The 21,202-nt window shown below is 55.7% G+C and overlaps 2 protein-coding genes across 7 annotated transcripts in view; one reads left to right on the plus strand and one right to left on the minus strand.

Moving 5' to 3' along the window:
• The window catches only part of SYNRG (synergin gamma), a 33,674-nt gene extending 29,910 nt beyond the window's left edge, over positions 1 to 3,764 (plus strand). For 3 of the 5 annotated variants that reach the window (XM_074557036.1, XM_074557038.1, XM_074557039.1), the window contains 3 exons: positions 1,846 to 1,956; positions 2,476 to 2,511; positions 3,421 to 3,764. In XM_074557036.1, the coding sequence (XP_074413137.1) occupies positions 1,846 to 1,956; positions 2,476 to 2,511; positions 3,421 to 3,552 (279 nt within the window). In that variant the 3' untranslated portion in view covers positions 3,553 to 3,764. The remainder of the gene's footprint in view (positions 1 to 1,845; positions 1,957 to 2,475; positions 2,512 to 3,420) is intronic. The other 2 variants (XM_074557037.1, XM_074557040.1) reach the window with 1 other exon arrangement.
• A 212-nt stretch (positions 3,765 to 3,976) lies between these two features.
• On the minus strand, positions 3,977 to 21,202 carry DUSP14 (dual specificity phosphatase 14). 2 transcript variants are annotated; one of them, XM_074557041.1, is made up of 3 exons: positions 21,027 to 21,199; positions 11,919 to 12,015; positions 3,977 to 10,587 (listed from the first exon to the last, which is right to left on the minus strand). In XM_074557041.1, exon 3 carries the CDS (start codon positions 10,485 to 10,487, stop codon positions 9,891 to 9,893), a length of 597 nt encoding a protein of 198 aa, XP_074413142.1. In that variant the 5' UTR covers positions 10,488 to 10,587; positions 11,919 to 12,015; positions 21,027 to 21,199; the 3' UTR covers positions 3,977 to 9,890. The 2 variants fall into 2 exon arrangements, with proteins under 2 accessions (XP_074413142.1, XP_074413143.1); XM_074557042.1 differs by lacking the exon at positions 11,919 to 12,015 and having other exon boundaries at positions 21,027 to 21,202.

Genomic DNA, 21,202 nt, shown 5'->3' on the forward strand with positions numbered 1-21,202 from the left:
CCCAAAATCACTGCCTTTAGCCATGGAAAACCTCATCATTTTAGGGAATCACCCCTTTTTGAGTGCTTTGTATTGACTGACCCAGATCCCTTGGACTCAGTGCACATCCAAGGAGCCTTCAGGGCCAGCACACCCCCGAGCATCACTGAGCACATCATTACCATGGGCAGGTTCCCTCTGGGCTGCTTCATTTGTGGCTTCCTCCCTGCACTGCAGCTGTGCCCACAAAAGGTTTTTCCTTCCCAATAAACACCCGTTTGTCAGTAAGGCTTGGAATTCTTGGCTTCTGCCTGAAATGCCCATCTCCAGCTCACTGTCCTTCCCTGCAAGGCAGGTGTTTATAAATGAGCAGTCCCTTTTTACACTCCTTTTGCACATTTTAAATCTCCCCAGGTATTTTGGTGGTGCACAGAGCCTGCCATCCTAGGAACTCTGTTTCCTCAGCATTTTCCTGCCTGGCAGAGGAGGCTGACAGACCTGGACTCACCTGTTGGAGCTCTGGCTTTGCTGATAGGAACAATCCCAAGAGCTGCCAGGATCTGTCCTCATTTAAACAGGTGGATTAGAACACAGCTGCTGAAGTGCTTTTCCTTGGAAGATTACAGGGATTACTGAAATCCAGAGCCTGGCCCTGTGTTCCCTGAGCCACAGCAGCTCCTGGCTCGTGGCTGCAGCTGGAGCACAACAGGGGCTGCAAATTCTCACCTGCACCAGAGTCCAGCTGAGCTTACACAAACCAGGATTCCTAAATCCCCCAGATCCCCCCTGATCCTGCTTCTCTTCCCCATTGGGAGGGTGGAACCCGCACCTCTGCTCTTACAGGATCCTGAGTGATGCAGAAATGCCAATTAACTGCAGGGAAGGATTCCAGCTCCCAGGCATGCTCTTGGAAAGGTTAATTTTATCTTTTAAGGGATTTTGTTACAAGGTAATTTTATGCACAGCCTTGTGGTTTTTCACAGCAAATTGCAGGATGACCTTCTCATTTGCTTCACTCATGCATTTGGTAAACAAATATTAGAGTGCCTTTATTAATTTGATTGATCTGCTCAGAGATTAAAGGGTTTTTTTTCAGGATTGCAGTTCCTCTGCAGCCATTCTGCAGGGCAGTGTGAGCAGCATACCCACAGTGGGCATTGAGACACACATGGCCTGGGATCACACCATTTTAAAGCTTCTTGCATTTCTAATCATTGTTTTTATTTGCTATCTTCAATGCAAAATTTGAACAGTTTTATATCATCTTTGTGCAGTGTTTTAATTGATCGTTTATCCTGTGGCTGAAATGTGAGGTTAAGTACTGGAAAAGTGACCACAATAATTTATTATTTTCAGGTTTATTCTCCCACCCTTTGCTGTCTTTACCCTGAGCATGTGTGTGGCTGCTGGCCTCAATTCCATGGTTTGGTTAACCTTAATATCCCATTTTGTACTGCTCTGCCATATTGTAGATTCAAAAAAAACCCCAAAAGGAGAAAACCAGGTGCCCTTTTTTGCTGAGGCAATCCCAGGGAGTCGAGGACAATGAACCCTGCTGCAGCCACCTGCCCACAGCTGCACAAACACCTGCAGACCCTCTGTTTGCCTTCCCCCAGCTCCCAGGGCTCCTTCCCCTTTGGATGGGGGAATGTGCAGCTCAGGAATTCCTTCCTTTGTAGCTGAGGCCTTTTTGAAGGCTTTGAGTGTTATGAATTGGTGCTGGTGGGGATGGCAGATCCCTGCTGATGGTGTCACCCTGTCAGGCCAGGTGACACCCTGGCTAATGCTGCTCACTGATTTTTGTTGTGGTGTCTGAAACCTCCCCAGGCACTGGGAATGCTCAAAGGTGCTGTGTGCTCTCTTTAGCCAGATGAGAACTCCCTGGATTTCTCCTCGTGCATGCTGCGCCCCGGCATCAAGAACGCGCAGGACCTTGCCTGTGGGGTGTGTCTGCTGAACGTGGATTCCAGGAGCAAGGTGAGTGTGTGCTGCTGGAAATCCTGCATTTACAGCCTGGGCTTCCATTTCTACAGCCCCAGAGTGGTTTGGGTTGGAAGGGACCCTAAAACCCACCCAGAGCCATGGGCAGGGACACTTCCCACTGTCCCAGCCTGTCCAGCCTGGCCTTGGGCACCTCCAGGGATGGGTGTATTGAAAAAATATTCCTGGTTATAATTTGTAGACTCTGAGCTGTAGAAGGGTCTCAATAAAATCCTATAAAGGAATGTCCAGAGTTCCTTAGGCTCTGGTGTGACACAGCTGTGGAGAAAGGGTTGAGTTTAATTGTTTGTAATGGGCAAGAAACTGCCATAGTAAGATTTAAAAATACATTTTTTTTTAAACAAATAAAAATCCTTTAATGACTTTTCTTCATGAGATGGCTCACCAGAGGGGAGCAGAGCTGGGAGGGCCTCCCAGGACATGTGCAGAGCTGTGCCAGCCAGTTAAACCTAGAGGCACTTTTCCTGACTCTTTTTGGTTTCAACGTTATTTCAGAAAGAAGAGAAACCTGTGGAAGAGCTTCCCAAAAAAGTATGAACCTGTAAAAAGCATTCTTTCTAGACTCATTCTTCCTGAGTGTGGAAGGCTGAGGTGCTGCTGGGCTCTCAGCTGTCATTTCAGTTGTACCAATCATTAATCCTCTGCTCCAGTCGTGTTTGTGGCCGTTAACTCTCGATCTGATCAACTAACACACCCCAGAGCCTCCCCCCGTGTGTCTGCATGCTGTGCCCTGTGCCCAGCTCTCTGGGCTTGTGCTTCTCCTGTTGTGTGCCACAAAATCCCTGACTTCCCCACTTTGTGCTGCCTGGGTGTCTCTAGCAGGAGAGGGGGGATTTCAGGGCCTTTGTGCTAGGAATATTGACTTTTGCCTTTGTCTGGCAGGCTGTGGCATTTTTAGAAATCTCTGCAGGAAATCCAGGGTGTGGAGAGCAGGGCTGGGATATTTTTTTTTTTTAAATAGGGAGCTGTGAGGCATTGGAAAATATCTCCTAGCAACAAACAGCGAGGTGGTTTCAGCCTGCTCATGGCTTCACAGAGGCTCCTGTTGTAAGGCAGCTTCAATTAACAGGAGGAAGCAGATGAATTTCAACCTGAAATAACACTAACAGCAAGAATTGCACCTGCCTGACCCTCAGCCAGGCTGGAGCCAGGGAAATAAGTGCAGGAGCTGTCTGCTGGCAAGCAGGGCAAGGTTCCCCTTTGGTAGGGAGGTGGAACAGAAGCAGGAGATGCAGAACAAGGTGAGTTAGCTGCAGGGCTCCCTCCTGCAGGTGGAGCTTGGCTCAGGTGTGATGGCTGAAGGTTTTTTTGTCCTCCTGCTACTGAAATCAGATGGAGTTGATGGGGTGGAGCTCAGGGGAGAGTCCTGGGCTGTTTCCCACTCTGGGTTAGGCCCTGGAGGGGATCAGACTTTCACACTTGTTTCATTTCTTCTTGCAGGCCTTTAATTCTGAGACAGATAACTTCAAGCTGGCATATGGAGGGCACCAGTACCACGCCAGCTGTGCCAACTTCTGGATCAACTGTGTGGAGCCCAAACCCCCGGGTCTCATCCTGCCAGACCTGCTCTGAGAGCAGCTGCACTGCAGGTGGAGCCTTGGGCTCCCCCTGCAGCACCTGGGGTAATGCTCTGCTGGAGGCCAGCCTTTCAAACCTGTGGGGTTGATTTTTGGTCCAAAAATCAACAGATTAAAGCCACTGTTACAGATGGGGAAGAATTCACTTGTAATGGCCAAGGTTTCAGGAATAACTGGATAATATATAGTATGGCAAAAAAAGAAAAAGAGTGGCATTTCAGTCTTTGTGAAGATGCAAACGTTATCCTGTGCAAAAGCAGCCTGGGAACCATGTGCACAAAGCTGTGCATGGGAGAGGCCAGCATGGAGCTTCCCTGAGAGCCTGGGGTGCTGGGCTGGTTTGCATACAAACAACCACTGTAATACTTGAAGTCTGCATTTGCAAGCAAATCTTTTCCTTACCGTTTTTGGGACCCAGACCTTGATGTTCTGTAAGTATTTGCTGCTGTGATATCACAGCACATGAGTCACAGCAGCATCCAGGCAGGATGAATTATTGACTCAGGAGAAGCTGCTGGGTGCTGGTGCTTGCACTGCTCTGTGCTGGAAGTTGTGCTGGATGCAGAACTGGTCAGTGCTGGAGGGTGAGGACTGGAAAACTGCTGGAATTTTCCCTGTGCTGTGTGCATTCTGGAGTGCAGGCAGCTGGAATTTCAAACTCCAGTCTTTGTTGTAAATACAGATAAACTTCCCTGGCTCTGTGCTGAGCTCCAGGCAGGGTTCTGTCTCTCCTGACCCTTTGGGAGCTGTGTGGCTGCAGCAGTGCTGAGAGCTGGGCTCTGCTGATGCAGCACATCTGTGCTCTGGAGGTTCTTTCCCTTTTTTGGCTGTGGAGATGCTGTTCCTGATGGGATGGGATGGGATGGGATGGGATGGGATGGGATGGGATGGGATGGGATGGGATGGGATGGGATGGCTCTGTGTGATCCTGCAGTCTGTGCTACCTGTAGCAACGTGTTCTGTGACTCACAGCTGGCTCCTGCAGCAGGGAGTGGGATTGAACAGCCAGAGGGAATCAGCCCTGGAATCTGGTGGTCACAGCAAGCTGTGCTTGAACAGCCATTGTGTCCCTGCTGCTTTGTGCCTCTTTGGACAGGTTTGTGTCACAGACTCTCACTAAATGTCACCTGGTTCCTCCTTCAGATCCAGTATCCAGAGGACAGTGCAGGCAATGGAGTGCTGGTTACAGGATTTAAACCTGGGGCAGCCTCATGGTGTTACAAGAGCCATCCCATGCCCTGTCTGGGGCTGCAGGGAATGCAGTGGGCTGTAAATCCATAGGGTGCAACTCTCTCCTTAATTCCTTGGCTTAGTCTCTCACATCTGTTCCTTTCCTCCAGCCTCTCCAAGCTAATCCTGCCCCCATTACCAGTACCTGACACTGACCTGTGGTTATTTGCTGAAACAGAAATTACAATGAGGAAAACGATGCTTTGTATTTAAAAAACAAACAGGCTTAGTTATATGAAGCTATTAATTAGCCCAAATGAAAGAATCTTGGCTCAGAGGTGTCTGGCTCCTTCCTTACACCAATTACAATAAATCTCCTTGCTGCCTCAAATTAGCTCATTCATGAAATGCAGCCCCGTGTGCCTGCAGCTCCAGCTGATCCAGAGGCAGATTTCCCGTGCTCTGCTTCCCACATCCTGCCCAGCAATTTCCAAAAATGCAGGAAAACAGCTCCTTGCTTCTCTCCCTTTGTTTTATCAGGTGGGAAGGAGCTGCAGCAGCCCAGCTTGTGCCCACAGCCCTTGTGCAGCACAGTGAGGTGCTGTGCCCTCAGCAGTGTTCCCTCAGCAGTCTGGGGACAGGGAGAGGCTGGTGCTGAGGGAATGCTGTGTTGGGAAATGGGATTTTATGTCAGCCACCAGCACTTTGCCAGAGAGGATTTTGTCCCCCTTAATTGAAAGAAGATGCCACAAATAAGAGGCCATGGTGTGAAGCTGTCACAGGGGCATTTCCGTGCTGGTTTTTCAGCACCTGTCACCAGCTCAGCCCCTCTCGTGTCCTTTGGCCCATGAAAAAGGGAAGGACATTTTGCAGTTCCAGCTGCAGCAGAGCTCACTGCAGGGTGGTGGCACCATCCTGTCCTTGTGGGGCAGGGATGCTGCTCCCAGCTGCAGCCCTGGGCACACAGGGAGGGCTTGCAGGGAGATCCCTGGGCAGAGGCATGGCACAGCAGGACCAGCTGCAGGTCCCAGTGACTCCCTGGAGCATTGGAGCCTGGACAGAGGCACAGCAGGACCAGCTGCAGGTCCCAGTGACTCCCTGGAGCACTGGAGCCTGGACAGAGGCACAGCAGGACCAGCTGCAGGTCCCAGTGACTCACTGGAGCATTCAGCATCCTCGGGTGCCGCTGCCAGCCAGAGCCCAGTGTCCTTCCAAGCTGTCTCCAAGGTGACAGGATTGTCACAGCCCACCTTCCCCCACTGCCTTCCCTCTGCCTGGGCCCGATTTCAGACCTGTAACTCCTTTTCCTGCATGGATTCTCTCACTGGAGAAGAGAAATGAGGTTTTATTTGGTTTTTTTTAGCTAGATAAAAGGGGCTGCCTTGGCGTGACCTGTGCAAAGTGGGGTTTCTGTCTCTGTGTGTACATTTGCAGCTCTGAGGATTTATTTGCTCAGTTATTTAATGTATTTATGGCTTAACCCTGTTGTGTTCCTGGTGCTCCCTGCCCTGGCAGCTCCCCCTGGTGCTGGGGCTGCTCCAGCCTCTGCCCTGCCCTCCCTCCTGGTGTTGGCTGTGTCCCTGCAGCCCTGGGATGTCACTGTGCCCTGGCACTGTCACCTGTGCCCTCTCCATTCATTCCAGACCTTTCCTGGCTGGGTTTGGTGCTGGCTGTGAGTCCCTGCAGTAGCTCTGGGATGTCACTGTGCCCTGCCATTGTCACCTCCTGCCCTCTCCATTCATTCCAGACCTTTTCTGGCTGGGTTTGGTGTTGGTTGTGTCCCTGCAGCCCTGGGATGTCACCTGTGCTGTGCCATTGTCACCCCCTGCCTTCTCCATTCATTCCAGACCTTTCCTGGCTGGGTTTGGTGTTAGTGTGAGTCCCTGCAGCCCTGGGATGTCACTGTGCCCTGCCGTTGTCACCCCCTGCCCTCTCCATTCATTCCAGGACCTTTCCTGGCTGGGTTTGGTGTTGGTGTGAGTCCCTGCAGTGGCCCTGGGATGTCACTGTGCCCTGCCATTGTCACCTCCTGCCCTCTCCATTCATTCCAGGACCTTTCCTGGCTGGGTTTGGTGCTGGCTGTGAGTCCCTGCAATCCCCAGGATGTCACTGTGCCCTGGCACTGTCACCTGTGCCCTCTCCATTCATTCCAGGACCTTTCCTGGCTGGGTTTGGTGTTAGTGTGAGTCCCTGCAGTGGCCCTGGGATGTCACTGTGCCCGGGCACTGTCACCTCCTGCCCTCTCCATTCATTCCAGACGTTTCCCCTGCAGCAGCTGCTCCAGGCTGGGCTGGTGGGAGCAGCTCCTGCCCTGAATCCCTGCAGAGGCTCGGGGTGAGGGGCTGAGGTTCAGCCCAGGCTGAGCAGGAGCCCCTGCACACCCAAGGGCTGCTCAGAGCCCTGGCAGCTGCACTGGGAACCATGAACTTGAAACAAAACCTCTCTTTCCAATAAAGCTGCTATTGTACAAACTGCTGCTTTGGATTTGCTTTTGATTCTGCACCTGTATTTAATTCCAGTTCTCAGTGTTAAAATAGGAATGTCATAATTTTATGAAGGAGAGCAATCAGAAAAGTTCTCTTTCTATTGTGATTCTTCTCCTGCCCTCTGGGCAAATGTTATTTTGCTTCCAGAAGTGGTTTTGTGATTATTATTTGGAGCTGTTTGGGTTTGTGCTGTGCTGGAGTTGCTGCTGATATTTTAAATCCAGTGAGAATAAGTGTTATTAATTGACTTTAGTACCTTGTTTACTCCCTTAATTCCTGCAATGATTTATAAATCCTGTGTTGAGATTCAAACCTGGTGTTCAATAAAAAGCTCGTTTCATATCTGACCAGCCTGGGAAGCTGAAATATTTATATCATATTTATATCATAATGTAAGTGGAACCTGCTCTGTGGCTGGGATGGGGAAGGTGTCTCACCAAGTACTGGAAGATATAAAATATATTTCAGATGATTTAGATACCACTTGGAAAAGCCTGTGGGGAGCAGGAGAAGGGGTGTGCTCAGAGCAATCCAAGCTAAACCAGAGCTCTCTTTTCTTTGGTTTCTGTGGATTTGAGAATGGACAAAAACCTGGATTTTGAGGGGGAAAACACTTGTGTAGAATATTTTGCTGTAGTGAATACAAGAGGAGCTTTTGCAGGAAATTCCCACAAGCACTAAGAGTGTAATATAACCGTGAATGGGGATTTCAGGTGAATTGTTTTCTCATGTGTTTTATTAGGCAATTTCACTTTTTATGGGTCTAACTTTCCCTTGTGTTTAGAGCCAGCCTTTGGTGCCTTCTTGGCTGAACATCAGCATTTCCCTCTCCCCTCACTCCTCGGGCTGTGTGCATAAAATCTACAGAATAATTCCAAGTGGAGAATTTTTAACCTTCTATTTTTTAATACCAGAAATGCTGTAAAACCCTACTTTGCCCATTTTTAGGTAAAGTTTAATTTTGTGAGCAGATTTCAGTTTTTAGCTTTTTTTTTTTCCCCTGTAAAATGTCATGTGTTGGAACATCTCCAGACCAGTGATTAATCCTGATTTTCACTCTCTAGTTCCTCACTTACATTTCCCTGGCTGGAGTTTGATAAATTTGGAAGATGAGTCTGTGTCTGCCTGCCACTGGAACTGGGATGCAGCCATGGAACCTCACCTTTATTCCAGTGGGGCAGAACTCACTGGGAAAAGCAGAAAACATCCTTCAGGCACAATTGTTTAAGGGCTGCTGCTGGAGCTCCACTAGCACAGTTTGGAACAGGAAACCAACACATGTTCTGGTTTAATCTTTATTGATTTTGGTTTTTTTACAAGTATAGAATCTCATTGAAATCAGACAGCGATCGCAGCGCTCTGCCTGCTCCCCCTCCTCCAGAGGCCACAGAAGCTCTGGCGCCTTCTCAGGAGCACCAGGGGCTCTCCTGGGCTCCAGCCACACTCCAAGGAACCAGCAAGGCTTCTCCAGGGAGGGCTGGGGCTGGAGTGGCTCCTGGCACGCTCTGGGCGAGGCCAGGCCTCTGTCACCACCCTGGGGACAGAGAGGAGCAGCCCTGGGATGCAGCATCACCTCGAGGACGGAATGGAGCGAGGCAGGAGTGGCTAAGGCAGGTCCTGAGGGGAGCTGGAGCTGAGCAACCCAGGGGACTGAGCCCCTCTGGGGCCGGGCTGGCTGCTGGGATGCTGCTGGATGCTGGCACACACATACACAGCCCAGGAACCCAGGGAATTCGCCCCCTCCTGGAGGGATTTACCCCTTCCAGGGCTCTGGGCTGGCTGCTGGGAAGCTGCTGGATGCTGGCACACACGCCCAGCCCTGGCAGGGCCATGCACACATTCCTGAGCGTCTCTTTGGCTGCCCCAGAGGCTTCGTCCCTCCTGCTTCTGCCTTGAGCCACATCTGGACAAGATCTGTCAACTTTCCACCCACAGAACACACCAGCATTTTCCAGTGGTTGAAGTGTATTCCAGGACTATTGCCCCGGCATGGAATGAGTGAAAAAGGATCTTGTATTTATTTGATTTGAATTGCTCAATTTTTATTTTACTTGTGGCCGACACGGACTGATTCAATCTTTTTTGTTTGTTTTTTTCCCTTTTTCCCCCTAACTTTGAATACGATTAAGAGCTGACTAAAGGTCTCAAACACTATATACTGAGAGTCACTACGGATGTTAAAGAAAACACCAGCACCTGCACCACAGCCCCTGTGCTCCTGCCTCCCTGGTGCTTGGAAAACCTGCTGCTGTGGGGCAGGGCCTCGCCAGTGCTGCTCCTGAGCCACTACAGGGTTGTGCAAGGAAGCAAACAAGCTAGAACAAAATATCCAGGCTACTACTGAGGCAGGAAGCGTACTTGGGCCATCCACTCTGCCCAATGCCTCTCAGGCCCTTCCCTGGAGGATCCTAATAAACTGACTAAAAAAAAAAAAAGGAAAAAAAATATGGAGGCTTTATGGAAGGAATAAACTTATAATGAGACCCGGATTTACTAAATCAGAGATGCAGATGGGAAATCCCCATAGAGAAAAACGCTTCGAAGGGAATCGTTGGCCTTGCGGGTCAGTGAGGTGAGAGTTGAGGTTCTGCTGTGTGGTAGAGAACCAAAGTTGGCTGTAGAAGGAGAAGGGAACATCTCCAGTCTGCTCAACTCGCGTTTCCCATCTGCAGTCCCGTTAAATTCCCCAGTAAGGCATCAGGGGTCTCCTCTCTCTCTCGTAAACGTCCGGGACGATGCCGTAGGGCGTCTGTACCATTTTAACCGTGGTCTTGCCAAAGAGCTTCCTCTCGTAGTCTATCAGCTGCCGCCAGAAGCCCACGTTGGGCCGGATCACGGGGCGCCGCGCCTTCACCCAGCTGTAGGCCTCCAGCAGGGAGACCTTGTGGTGCTTCATGAGGAAGGCGATGCAGAGCGTGGCCGACCTGCTGACGCCGGCGGCGCAGTGCACCAGCGCGGCGCCGTGCTTGCGCGCCACGCTCTGGATCTTGTCGGCCACGCTGTCGAAGTAGAGCGAGATGGGCGCGTTGGGCATGTCGGCCAAAGGCACTTTGACGTACTCAAACTGGGGCCAGTTGAAGTTGGGGATCTCGATGGTGGCGTTGATGATGCACGTGATGCCCCGCGACAGCAGCAGGTGCCGGTTGGAGGCCACGCTGCCCCGGCTCAGGTACAGCGAGGGCGTGATCTGGGCGATGCCCCCCAGGGCGCCTTCCGAGAGCAGCCGCGGAGCCATCAGAGTTCTCGGCAGGGAGTTGTGGCTTCTGGAGGTCATGGAGGATCCTCAGCTCAGGCTTCCATCATGGGGAGAGAGCCAAGGGAGGATTGTCTGGCCCGCTGGCGGCAGGACAGCGAGAGCTCCCGCTGCTCAGTCACTGCAAAACACAAGGGAGGCCGTGAGCGGGAGCTGGCCCTGACCTGAGCCAGGGAACAGGAAAGCCCAGCTTGCCCTGCTCTGGCCTGGCACAGCTCCGTGGGGAATGTGGGGCTGGGCCCACAGTGCTCATTACTGCCGTCCCCCAGGCACTGCCTGGACAGATAGTAACAAAAAAATCTTCAGCCTAATTAACTCCAATTACTCGTCAAGGGTTCACCTGTGGGCCCGGACAGCATCTCAGCCGGCCCAGCACGTGGAGGATGAGCTACACCTCTTCCATGCCTAAACACAGCAGCTTCACAGCTGGCCACGGTTCAAAGGGATGGTGAGGAACAGCAGATGCCAGCAATTTCCAGCAGGCTGCCCTCTCCCCGGTGCCACCCTTCTCCTTTTTAGGTGCAGGAAAGGCCCCGCCAAAGCACATAAACAGAGGAAAGTCGCTCATTAGGAAAGGCGGTGAGTCACGTCCATCCCCATCAGTCATCAGCTCTCACAGAGGCAGGGGAAGTGTGGAAAGAGTGACCTGGTTATGTCAGAAGCTGGGAGTAAAACCCAAGAGCAGAGGCTGGGACAGGGGAGGCTCTTGTCCTGCTTCAATGCCTGACTAATGCTTGGCAGAGGCCTGGGAGTGCCTGTGAGAGCCACACGGGCCTGGAGGGTCCCTGCTCTGACCCTCCTGCTCCTTTGGGGCACCTCCAAAGCCAGGGAGAAGCTGCAGGCAAGGGGATGAGCCCTGGAGCATCAATAATTTGCCAGTCTGTGTTCTCTGTTTGGAGAAGGGCACGGGAAAGGCTCAGTCTGTGCAGGCTGGGGAGTCCCTGCCCAGGTACCTCTGAGCCCACCCTGGTGGCACTGGCAGAGCTGAGGGGACTTGGGATGCTCAGGGCCTTGGGGAGAGGGATCTGCCCCTCCAGAATTCCTAATTATGTTAAAAGGCTCCTTTAAAGGGCTGTGGCTTCCCTGCCCTCAGCTGTGTGCCCTCATGCCATGCTCTGGGAGGCACCAGCAGGTCCCAGCAGTGGCTGGTGGTGCTGCCAGTGGATTTTTGGCTCTGTGCTATAGAAACTTAATGAGCACAACGTGGCCTCCCCTGTGACTCTTCCCTGCTGGCAGCTACTTGAGCAGCTCCTGCAGCTGAGGACTAAAGCTGCAAAAGTTCCTGCCCCAACAAGGCTTTTGCTGCAGCTACGAGTGCCCAGCTTCCCCCCAGTGCAGCCACCCAGCTGGAGAAGCAAGGAAAACTTTTTTCAGAGGAATAAAGTTCCCTGAGCAGGGGATATCCCTGCTCTGTCAGCTCTCACTGACAATGCAGAGGGTTTGGGCACTTACAGTTGGTGACAAGGTCCCGCTCTCGGTCACGGCGCAGCAGTGCAGAGCTTGGGGCTGCTGGGGCTGGGGTGGCTCAGGGAGAGTGTCCCACGCTGGGCTGGGGAGACAAAACAGCATGGATTGTACTGGGATCCGTGCTGGATCTGACATGGGGTGCCCAAACAGCATGGATTGTACTGGGATCCGTGCTGGATCTGACATGGGGTGCCCAAACAGCATGGATTGTACTGGGAGCTGTGCTGGATCTGACATAGGGTGTCCAAACAGCATGGATTGTACTGGGATCTGTGCTGGATCTGACATGGGGTGTCCAAACAGCATGGATTGTACTGGGAGCTGTGCTGGATCTGACATGGGGTGCCCAAACAGCATGGATTGTACTGGGATCCATGCTGGATCTGATTAGGGGTGCCCAAACAGCATGGATTGTACTGGGATCCATGCTGGATCTGATTAGGGGTGCCCAAACAGCATGGATTGTACTGGGATCCGTGCTGGATCTGACATGGGGTGCCCAAACAGCATGGATTGTACTGGGATCCGTGCTGGAGCTGATTAGGGGTGCCCAAACAGCATGGATTGTACTGGGAGCTGTGCTGGATCTGACATGGGGTGTCCAAACAGCATGGATTGTGCTGGGATCCGTGCTGGAGCTGATTAGGGGTGCCCAAACAGCATGGATTGTACTGGGATCCGTGCTGGATCTGATTAGGGGTGCCCAAACAGCATGGATTGTACTGGGATCCGTGCTGGATCTGACATGGGGTCCCAAACAGCATGGATTGTACTGGGATCCATGCTGGATCTGACATGGGGTGCCCAAGAACTGGGAGGGAGCACCACGGCTTCCCCACAGAGAGATGAGGGCTCAGGGTGGCACTTGCTGCCAAGACCAGAATGTCACCAATTCCTGCCAACACGGCACTCAGAATCACAGTGAGCCCTGAGGAATCTGAGGCTGGCACAGAAGTCATGGCTCAAAAAAAAATAAAGTCATTTGAGTAATTGGTTTACTCTAATGTCTCCTTTAGCATCTGCCCAAGCCCAGACAGCTGGGGCAGGTCTGTGCCCTTCTGATGGTGCCCAAGCCCCCCACAGGGACCCCCTGTTCCTGTGAATGGGAAGGGGCAGAGCTGATGCCAGAGCCACAGCACCGTGCTCCCAAAAAGCTGAGGATGGGGCCAACATCCCCTTCCCAACATTCCCTTCCTTCCCCAGAAGCCCCCAGAGTGGAATCCCCTGGGAAACGCTGCTGGGTGAGAGCAGAGCCACCCCAAAGCAGCTCTGGGCAAGGCAGAGCCTCCAGCTGCTCCTGGGGGAGCTGGAGTGGTTTGGGAAGGGCTCTGCTGCTTTCCATAAAGTGGTTCCTGTTTGCAGGCAGGAACTTATCCGGGGATTTGCATGTGACAGGCTGGGCTCGCTCTGCAAACCGGGGCTGCTGCACTGGCAGCAAACACCTGCTCATCCCATCCCATCCCATCCCATCCCATCCCATCCCATCCCATCCCATCCCATCCCATCCCATCCCATCCCATCCCAGGGTGCTCCCAGCCCCATCCAGCCTGCCCTGGACACCTCCAGGGACGCAGGGGCAGCCACAGCTGCTCTGTCCCACCTGTTACACCCCAGGCACACACACACGACATCCCCGGGGCTCGGAATGGCCCACACGGCTCCCCCCGAGCCAGAGCAGCTCTCAGCCAGGAGGAGGGAATATTTGGAAGAGAATCTCATTATTGCAGCGAGAGATAAGGCTGCTGTGCCCACAGCCCCGTGCCTGGGGGTGACGGTGCCCAGCTCTGGGCACAGCAGGGCGGGCACCGCGTCCCTCCCGTGCGGCGGAGCTGCCGCGATGCCACCGGCTGTGGCTGCTGGCTCAGGCATGTGACAGAGCCACGCTGCTGCCCACACACACCCGGCTGAGCAGCTGCTGCTGAGCAGGGAGCTGGGCATGGAAGGGGCCGGGCTGGCAGCAGCTCTGGCTCCCCCAGGCTCGCAGGTGTGAGCCTTCACCTGTGCCCAGGGCTGCACCCACATCCCTCCTGTCTGACCCCAGGGCCCTGCTGTGCTCCTGTGAGATCCCTCTTTGTCCCCAGGGCTGTACCCTGCACCCTGCCCGGCCCCAGTGCCCCTGTTTGCTCCTGTGAGATCCCTCTTTGTCCCCAGGGCTGTACCCTGCACCCTGCCCGGCCCCAGTGCCCCTGTGTGCTCCTGTGAGATCCCTCTGCCCTTCCCAGCACACCCCCTGTAATCCAACACTGCTGCTCTTCACGCAGCCATTCCCCTCATTGTGCTGGGGCAGAGGAACAGAAAAGGAAAGAAAAGCCTCTCCCCAGCCGTTGCCGAGTGCAGGAAAAAAAAAAAAAAAAAAAAAGGAGAAAATCGCAGGAGATGGAACAAAGCCCTCACACAGCCTGGCATGGCTGTGCCTGGGTGGGCTGGTGGCACAAGGGGCTCCTGGCAGGGCACAGGGAGGGGCACCACTGCCCCTTCAGCCTCTGCACTGCCAGGTACAGCCAGGGTGCATCACCTCATGTGAAATAAAAACCCCAGCTCTTCTCCTACTGCTCCTTGGTTGGGTTTCTGAGTGCTGGCATAGGCTGGGCAGTCACAGCAGCCCAAAGCCCTGGGGTGCTGGGGCCAGAACTGTCCCCAAAGCAGCACTGGAAGCGCTCTCCAAAGGAGCTGGAATGTCACTGGGGTTTCCTGCAAAGGCCTGACATCCCCAGAGGCTGCAGATGGTCCTTGAGGAGAACAGTGGGCTGTTGGCATCCAGGTTCTCCTGCCATCACATCCTCCTTTTTCTGGGCTGACTCCAGTTAATGAATTAATTAACCTTGCAGCAGCCCTGACCCACAGTAAATCCCTTTCCAGACTGTGCCTTGGTCACGCACTGAGCCCAGACGGTGCCCAGAGGGAGGGCAGGGACCCTGGGGTGGCAGGGGGACCCTGATGCAGCAGGGCAGGACTGGAGCAGCCTCCTCCCTCCCCGGCAGACTGGTGGGTTCTGCCATTTCCCTCCTCTGCATAATCAGGGGTGGGGGAAGCCAGTGGCTAATTACAGCCTGGAGAACACTCTGCTCCTCAAAGCCTCCAGGTCCTTCACCAGCGCTCCTGGCCAGCACCATCCTCGAGTTTATGGTGAGGGGACACTTCTGCAGCCCCATCCACCCGGATCTCATCCTGCAGCCAGGATCTCCAGCTCTCAGTGTAGCTCCTGCCGCACTCCAGGCTGAGCTTTGTGCTTCCCCAGTCTCAGGAGGAGAGGCAGGTGCCCAGCCCAGGCAGTTGCTCCCATGGAAGGCTGGCTGTGTCCCACCTGGGCTGGATCTCCTGGCCCCAGAGCTGCTCCTTTGCAGGTAAGAGGATTTCCAGAGCAGTGCAGTGATCCCAAAGCCGTGCTTGGTGTTTTGGTGGTGCAGCCCCTTGGAAAGGTTGCTGCCGGCAACGCTCGTGGCTCTGCTCCTCCAAATCTTGCAGCAGCTGGAGTTTGTTTCTCTTGCTTTCATTGCTGGGAAGGCAGTCCTGTTAACAAAGGCTGGAATTCCCACGGGAAAGCGTTGCTGGCTCCTGGACCTCCTGAGAAAGACTTGAAAACACCTCTGGAAGCTCAGATGACAAACAGGGTGAGTTTGTGAGTGGAGTACTGTGATCTCCAGGACAGGAGGGAGAACTGGTCGGGCTCTAGACAATGAGTTGGCAAGTCTGAGCTTCTGCCTTCTTATTCTGGTGCTGCCGGGCGGTTTGCTCTCATTTTTAAGGGTTTGGTTTTTTGTTTGTTTGTTTTTTAACGCAGCTCCTCTGCCTTGAGAGCTGAGGCTGTGGCTCGTTCCTGGGGCACTTGAGTTTCTGTTGGGTTGTGTGGCAGGAACACAACCATGGGGCTGCTACCTGGACAGGTGAGAGCTCCCCAGGCCTCTGTCCCTCTGGAGCATGGGTTTTGTGCAGGGTGGGCCCTGCTCTGCTCAGGGAACAGAGACACTGAAGCCCCTGCTTTAATTCCCAGATCATCATCTGGGATTTGGAGAAGATTTCTGGGCTGGGTGTGCGAAATGTCAGTACTGAGGCAAGGCTTCTCCCCCCTCCCAGGAGAGGAAAAGTTATTCATTTTGGAGATGACAAATGCTCTCTAATCCTGCAGTAAAGAGAAGAGTCAATATCGCAGGCGCTGAATGAACGAGCCTGCTCAGGGCTCTTCCCAGCCAGCCTGAACAGCAAATTGCTGCAGAAATGGTCCTGGAGAGTGGCATTTCAAATAAATTTCAGCAGACAGCACAAACTGCAGCCATTCTGGGGTCAGGGCTTGCTTGTGCTGAGTCCAAGGGAGCCCAAAGCAGAGCCGGAGAGGAGAGATCAAGCGGGAGCCGCCGGCTCCTCTTCCCAGCCCTTGGCTCTGCTCTCCTGCCTCTGGTTGTGCTCCTGGAGCCATTACAGGCGTGGGTCAGAGCCATCAGCACATCCTCACCACGGAAAGGTCGAGTGGTTCCGTTTGGAACGGGAAAGGAGGAAGGGGAGCAGGCGGGGTGATCTGGGCTGAGACAGAGGATGCTGCGACCAACCCCCGACTGCTTCTGCTGGCAGCCTGGGCTGGCCTCTCCGAGCAGGATGGGAGCTGTCAGATGGTAAATCAAGATAATAATCTGTCTGCCCGGAGATCTGAGCAGGCCTGGCTGCCTGTGCAGCTCCCAGCACAGCTGGGTCCCCACGCTTGCCAGAACACACCAGTAACTTCCCAGAGGATCCACAAAAAGGGGAATCGTGCCCAAAACGCACAACAAGGCACCCTGGGCTCTCTGGGAAGCTCAACGACCCTAGAGTGAGCAGTTTGGTCTGCAAGCACAGCGTCCGGCCTGCCCCCCGGAGCCAGGGCAGCTCCTGCAGGGCTGGCAGTGCCTCAGGGGCCTGTCCCAGCCTGCTGGCAATGCCAGCCTGCTGCCTCCAGAGGGGTGGCAGCTGACACTGCTGTGTCCCAGGGCTTGGCAAGGCTCACCCACTGCCTCCTGTCTCGCTCCACAGCTCTGCTCCCACATGGCAGCACCGAGCCTCGGGCTGGCACCAGGCTCAGGGTGGTGCCTCCAACCCAGCCCAAAGTGCCCGGCTGAGCAGTGTCTGAGTGCTCTGCCAGCCAAAATCCCTCCCTGGCCCTGCAGGAAACATGGGCGGTGAGGCTTTTGCAAGCACTCCTCTGAGGATGCCATTGGTGCCATGGGCAGGGTCCCAGCTGCCAGGCAGGGCAGTAGCTCTGGATTGCCACTGCCACCAACTCCTGGGACAGCGGCGCTGCCCACGGCCACGCTGTGATCCCTGCTGGGATCCCTGTCACCCTGCCATGGGCCCTGCCGTGCAGCCATCCCCTCCACAGCAGGAGCAGGCACTGCTCCCTCTCCAGCTGGGCCCTGCCAGCTGCCAGCCAAACCCCTGGCTGCAGGGACAGAGCAAGATGGGCAGCGGGCACAACCTGGGGCACGCTGGTATTCATAAACCCTCGCTCTGCTGCGAGGACAAGCCTCCCTCGGCAAGCAGCGAGCGGATTTGATGCAAGAAAAACAAACCATCTTCCCTTGAAGCGCCACGTCTGTGCTTCCAGAGCCACGGGCTCCGTGTGCTGCTGGCTGGGGGACAGGGCTACCCCAGCACGCGGCAGTGGCGTGGCCACCTGCATCCTGCTTCAGAACTGTGTGAAATGCTTTAAAATCCAGACCCAAGCTGTGAGGAGGCACGAAGGGATCCTCACAGCGGCGGGCAGCATCGGTTCCCCACTGGGCTGAGCACTGAGGGCTGTTTTCCAGCCCTGAGAGGCGACGCCGCCTCCTCTGGAGCACCACAGATCGTTCCAGCGCCAGCTGATGGCATCTGGATTGCAGGTGGAGTTTGGGAAAGCTCCATGCCCTGCTCCCCGTGTCCAACGTGACCCGGGGGAGGTGGATGGGGGCACATTCAGGGGGCAGACCCAGGCCTGGCTCTGGCTCACAGGGTGCTGCAAGATGGAGCCTTGTTTGTTCCGGAGCCGTGCCCTGCGCGGTCACAGCTGACAGGAGGGACACAATCTCTTCCCTGTTAGCAGAACAAAACACAGGGACCTGGTGTGTTTGCTCGTGTGTGACCCTGCCGGGCCCAGGGCTGTGCCTGCTGCTCGTGGGGCTCTGCCCCAGCCCACCCCAGAGCCCATGAAATCGAAGGCAGCTGCAAATTCACTGCAACGTGTCCTGGAAACAGCTCGGTGCCTGCGTGCTGGCCTCACCCGGGCCTTTTCCAGGGCCAGTGCCAACTGCTGTGTGCTCTCAGCTGCCTGGCTTCCAGGGGGGACCAAAGCTGGCACCCGATGGTGGCACCTTCCCCTCTGGAGGCACTCCTGGCGGGCAGGGGCTGCCCAGCCTTGCCCAGGCTCCCCAAGGCTGGGAGCAGAGGGATGTGCCCACAGCAGCTGGGAGGAATGAGGTCAGCCCTGAGCACATCCCTGGGGCTGTGTCGGGTAACAGGCAGAGAAGCCCACTTTAACCAGTTCTGGGAGATGGAATTTACACATGGGCCCTCCTTCCCTGTCAGCAGCACCCCTCGGCTCCCAGGAGGCCCCTCTGGCTGCTCCAGGCTGGGGGAATTCCCTTTTCCAGGGATGCTGTGCAAATTCACATTTCCTCCATGAAGGACTCCTGCCCCCGAAGGGAGGGACCTGCAGACCCCCCACACTGCAGGGCGGGATGGTGAAAATAAATGAGAATTAATTTCTCCCTGGCCTGGGTGCCCTGACCCATCTGGCCTAGGGGTGGCTGTGGCAGCACCTGTTGATCCTCTCTGCTGGGAACCCCAAACCTGCCTGGTTATTATAATTTTATGCTTTTTTTAAAGCAGGGGAGTAGCTGTGTGAGCTGAGCCCACGCACTGCCTGCACCACAGGTGCCCCGGGAAGGGTGGGCAGTGCCTTTGCCTCCCAGTTCCTGGCTTTCTTCCCAAGCATCCAGGGAGCTGGGGCTCCTGTTCAGAGATTCCTCAGCTATTTCCGAATGCCAGAGCCCTCCCTGCATGTTATGTCTGCTCAGAGTGTCCTTTTGGAGCGATAAATGGGTGTGTGTGTGCGCTGTGTACCTGGAGAGGAGGGGCTGGGAGAGGCTCCTGTGCTGGTTTGAGGTGTTACCCCTCCCTTCCAGGGAAAACCACCCTGGAAGGAAAGTCCTGCAGCCGTGGCAGGAAGCCTGGAAGGCTGCTCTGGTGAACAGCCTGTATTCATGGCCCTGGTGGGGTCAGTGTGTGGTGCTGCCAGGCCCCACTGCCCTGCCCAGGGGCCTTTTCCCCACTCCTCATTCCCAGCCTTTCCCTGCATGCCCAGGTGTGCTGGTTCCATGGGACAAAGCTGGTTCTGGCTCCCAGAGCACAAACCTGACGCTTTTTTGTGGTGGCTCTGCACCCCTTTGCTCCCTCTCAGGCTCAGGCAGATTTCCCCCCACACCCTGCACGTTTCTAGCACTAGAGCACCGTGAGCTCTCCGGCTTTCCAGCTCCGAGATTCCAGCTGGGATCAGGTATTGAGTTAAGCCATGCAAATTTCCATCTTGCCCTGACCAAGGAGGAAGCAGTGCCAGAGCCCAGAGCAGACCCCGCAGGGAGGGCTCGGATGAAATCCCCGGGATTTCACCTTTGTTCCTGCAGGAACCCGGGATCTGTGTCCCTGCCCAGGACCCAGGCGAGCCCTCGGGGGCAGGAAGGACAGGCAGAGCTGCACGTTCACACCTTCCAGGCACAAACTGATTAAAACCTGCTGCATTACTGCTCCCCTGACGCTCACCAGGGTCACGGCAGCCGAGCCGTGGCATCAGATCTCTGTGCCAGAGGGGAACAGCACGTGTCCCCCAAATGAGGGATCCTTCCTCCTCATTCCTTGGGAACCAGAGTGCCACAGAGCCCGTCCCAGCCACCGGGAACACAGCAAACACCAGGGTTTACAGCGAGGCCTGGGGGAGGAATGCACTCCCTGCCAGAGAAGGGCAGCTGATCCGGTGTCTCAGAAGGGAAAACAGTGTTTTGCCAGTGCTAATCCTCCACCATTCCTGAGGCAGGGGCATTAGGGATAAACTGAACTTGCAACATGATATTAAGGCATCTGCCAACACTCAAACCTCCAGAATAAAAGGCTCATTTGCTGCCCAGTAGAACAGGTTAGAATCCTGCCCCATCTCCCTACAGCCAAATGCCACTCATTGATTACCGGTGTTGCTCAAAGCAGCTGCTCCGGAGCTGAGTCAAGGGCCGTGCATGCAGCCGGGCTGGATGCGAGGCCGGGCAGCTGCAGGCACCCCCGGGGCTTGGGGACACCGGGCTGCCCTGGGAGCCGGGGCGGGGAGGGCAGGAGCCAGGGGTGGCAGCGAGGGCAGGAGGCAGGGATGGATGCCTGGATGCCCAGAGCAGGAGTGCAAGGGCAGGATTTAGGGATGGGAGCAAGGGCAGGATTTAGGGATGAGAGCCCTCAACAGGAGTGCAAGGGCAGGATCCAGGGATGGATGCTGAGCTGGGGATGCCGGGGGCAGGAGCCAGGGATGGGAGCCCACAGCCGGAGCCAGGGATGGGAACCCTCAGCAGGGGTGGAAGGACAGGATTTAGGGATGGATGCTGAGCTGGGGTGCCGAGGGCAGGATTTAGGGATGGGAGCCCTCAGCAGGAGTGCAAGAGCAGGATCCAGAGATGGATGCTGAGCTGCGGGTGCCGAGAGCAGCAGCCAGAGGCGGGTGCCGAGGCAGGATGCGGGGATGGAGCCCTGTTAGAGCACAGCCCGTGCTGGGGCTGGTTCCGTTCCCCGTCGAGGAGCCCCCGGAGCCGTGCCCGCGGCTGCTCCGGTGCCGCTCGGAGCTGCCCCCCGCTCTCCCGCCGCGTCCCGCTCCCCGGGGCGCCCCGGCAGCGCCGCCCGTCCCGCTGTCCCACGGCACAGCCCCGGTACCCCGAGCCCGCCGGGGATCGCAGCCTCCCCGCGTCCCGTCCCGTCCCGCCCGCCGGGGGCCCCTCCGGAGGCACCGTAAGCGAGAGGGGCGGGCTGGGCACAGCGATCACGGCGGGGAACGGCGGGCCCCCCATCCCGAGCGCCCCGGCTCCCCCCGCCCGGCCCGGCCCGGCTCGTCCCTACCATGGCTCCCGGGCGGCGGCTCCGCGCTCCCTCGCAGCCGTGGCGGCGGCGGGCCGGGACTTTTATCGTGCTCGGCCGGCTCCGTCTCGGCGGTGCCACCTGACCGCGGCTGCCGGGGCCGCCCCCGCCCGCAGAGCCGCCGTTACCAGGCTACGGGGGGCGGCCCGGCCCGGCCC

The sequence above is a fragment of the Zonotrichia albicollis genome, chromosome 22, assembly GCF_047830755.1.
Source record: "Zonotrichia albicollis isolate bZonAlb1 chromosome 22, bZonAlb1.hap1, whole genome shotgun sequence".
NCBI classification, from domain to species: Eukaryota; Metazoa; Chordata; class Aves; order Passeriformes; family Passerellidae; genus Zonotrichia; species Zonotrichia albicollis.

Excerpts from the sequence above, each read along its gene's own strand:
- DUSP14 (XM_074557042.1), bottom strand. The coding sequence starts at position 10,487 with ATGACCTCCAGAAGCCACAACTCCCTGCCGAGAACTCTGATGGCTCCG.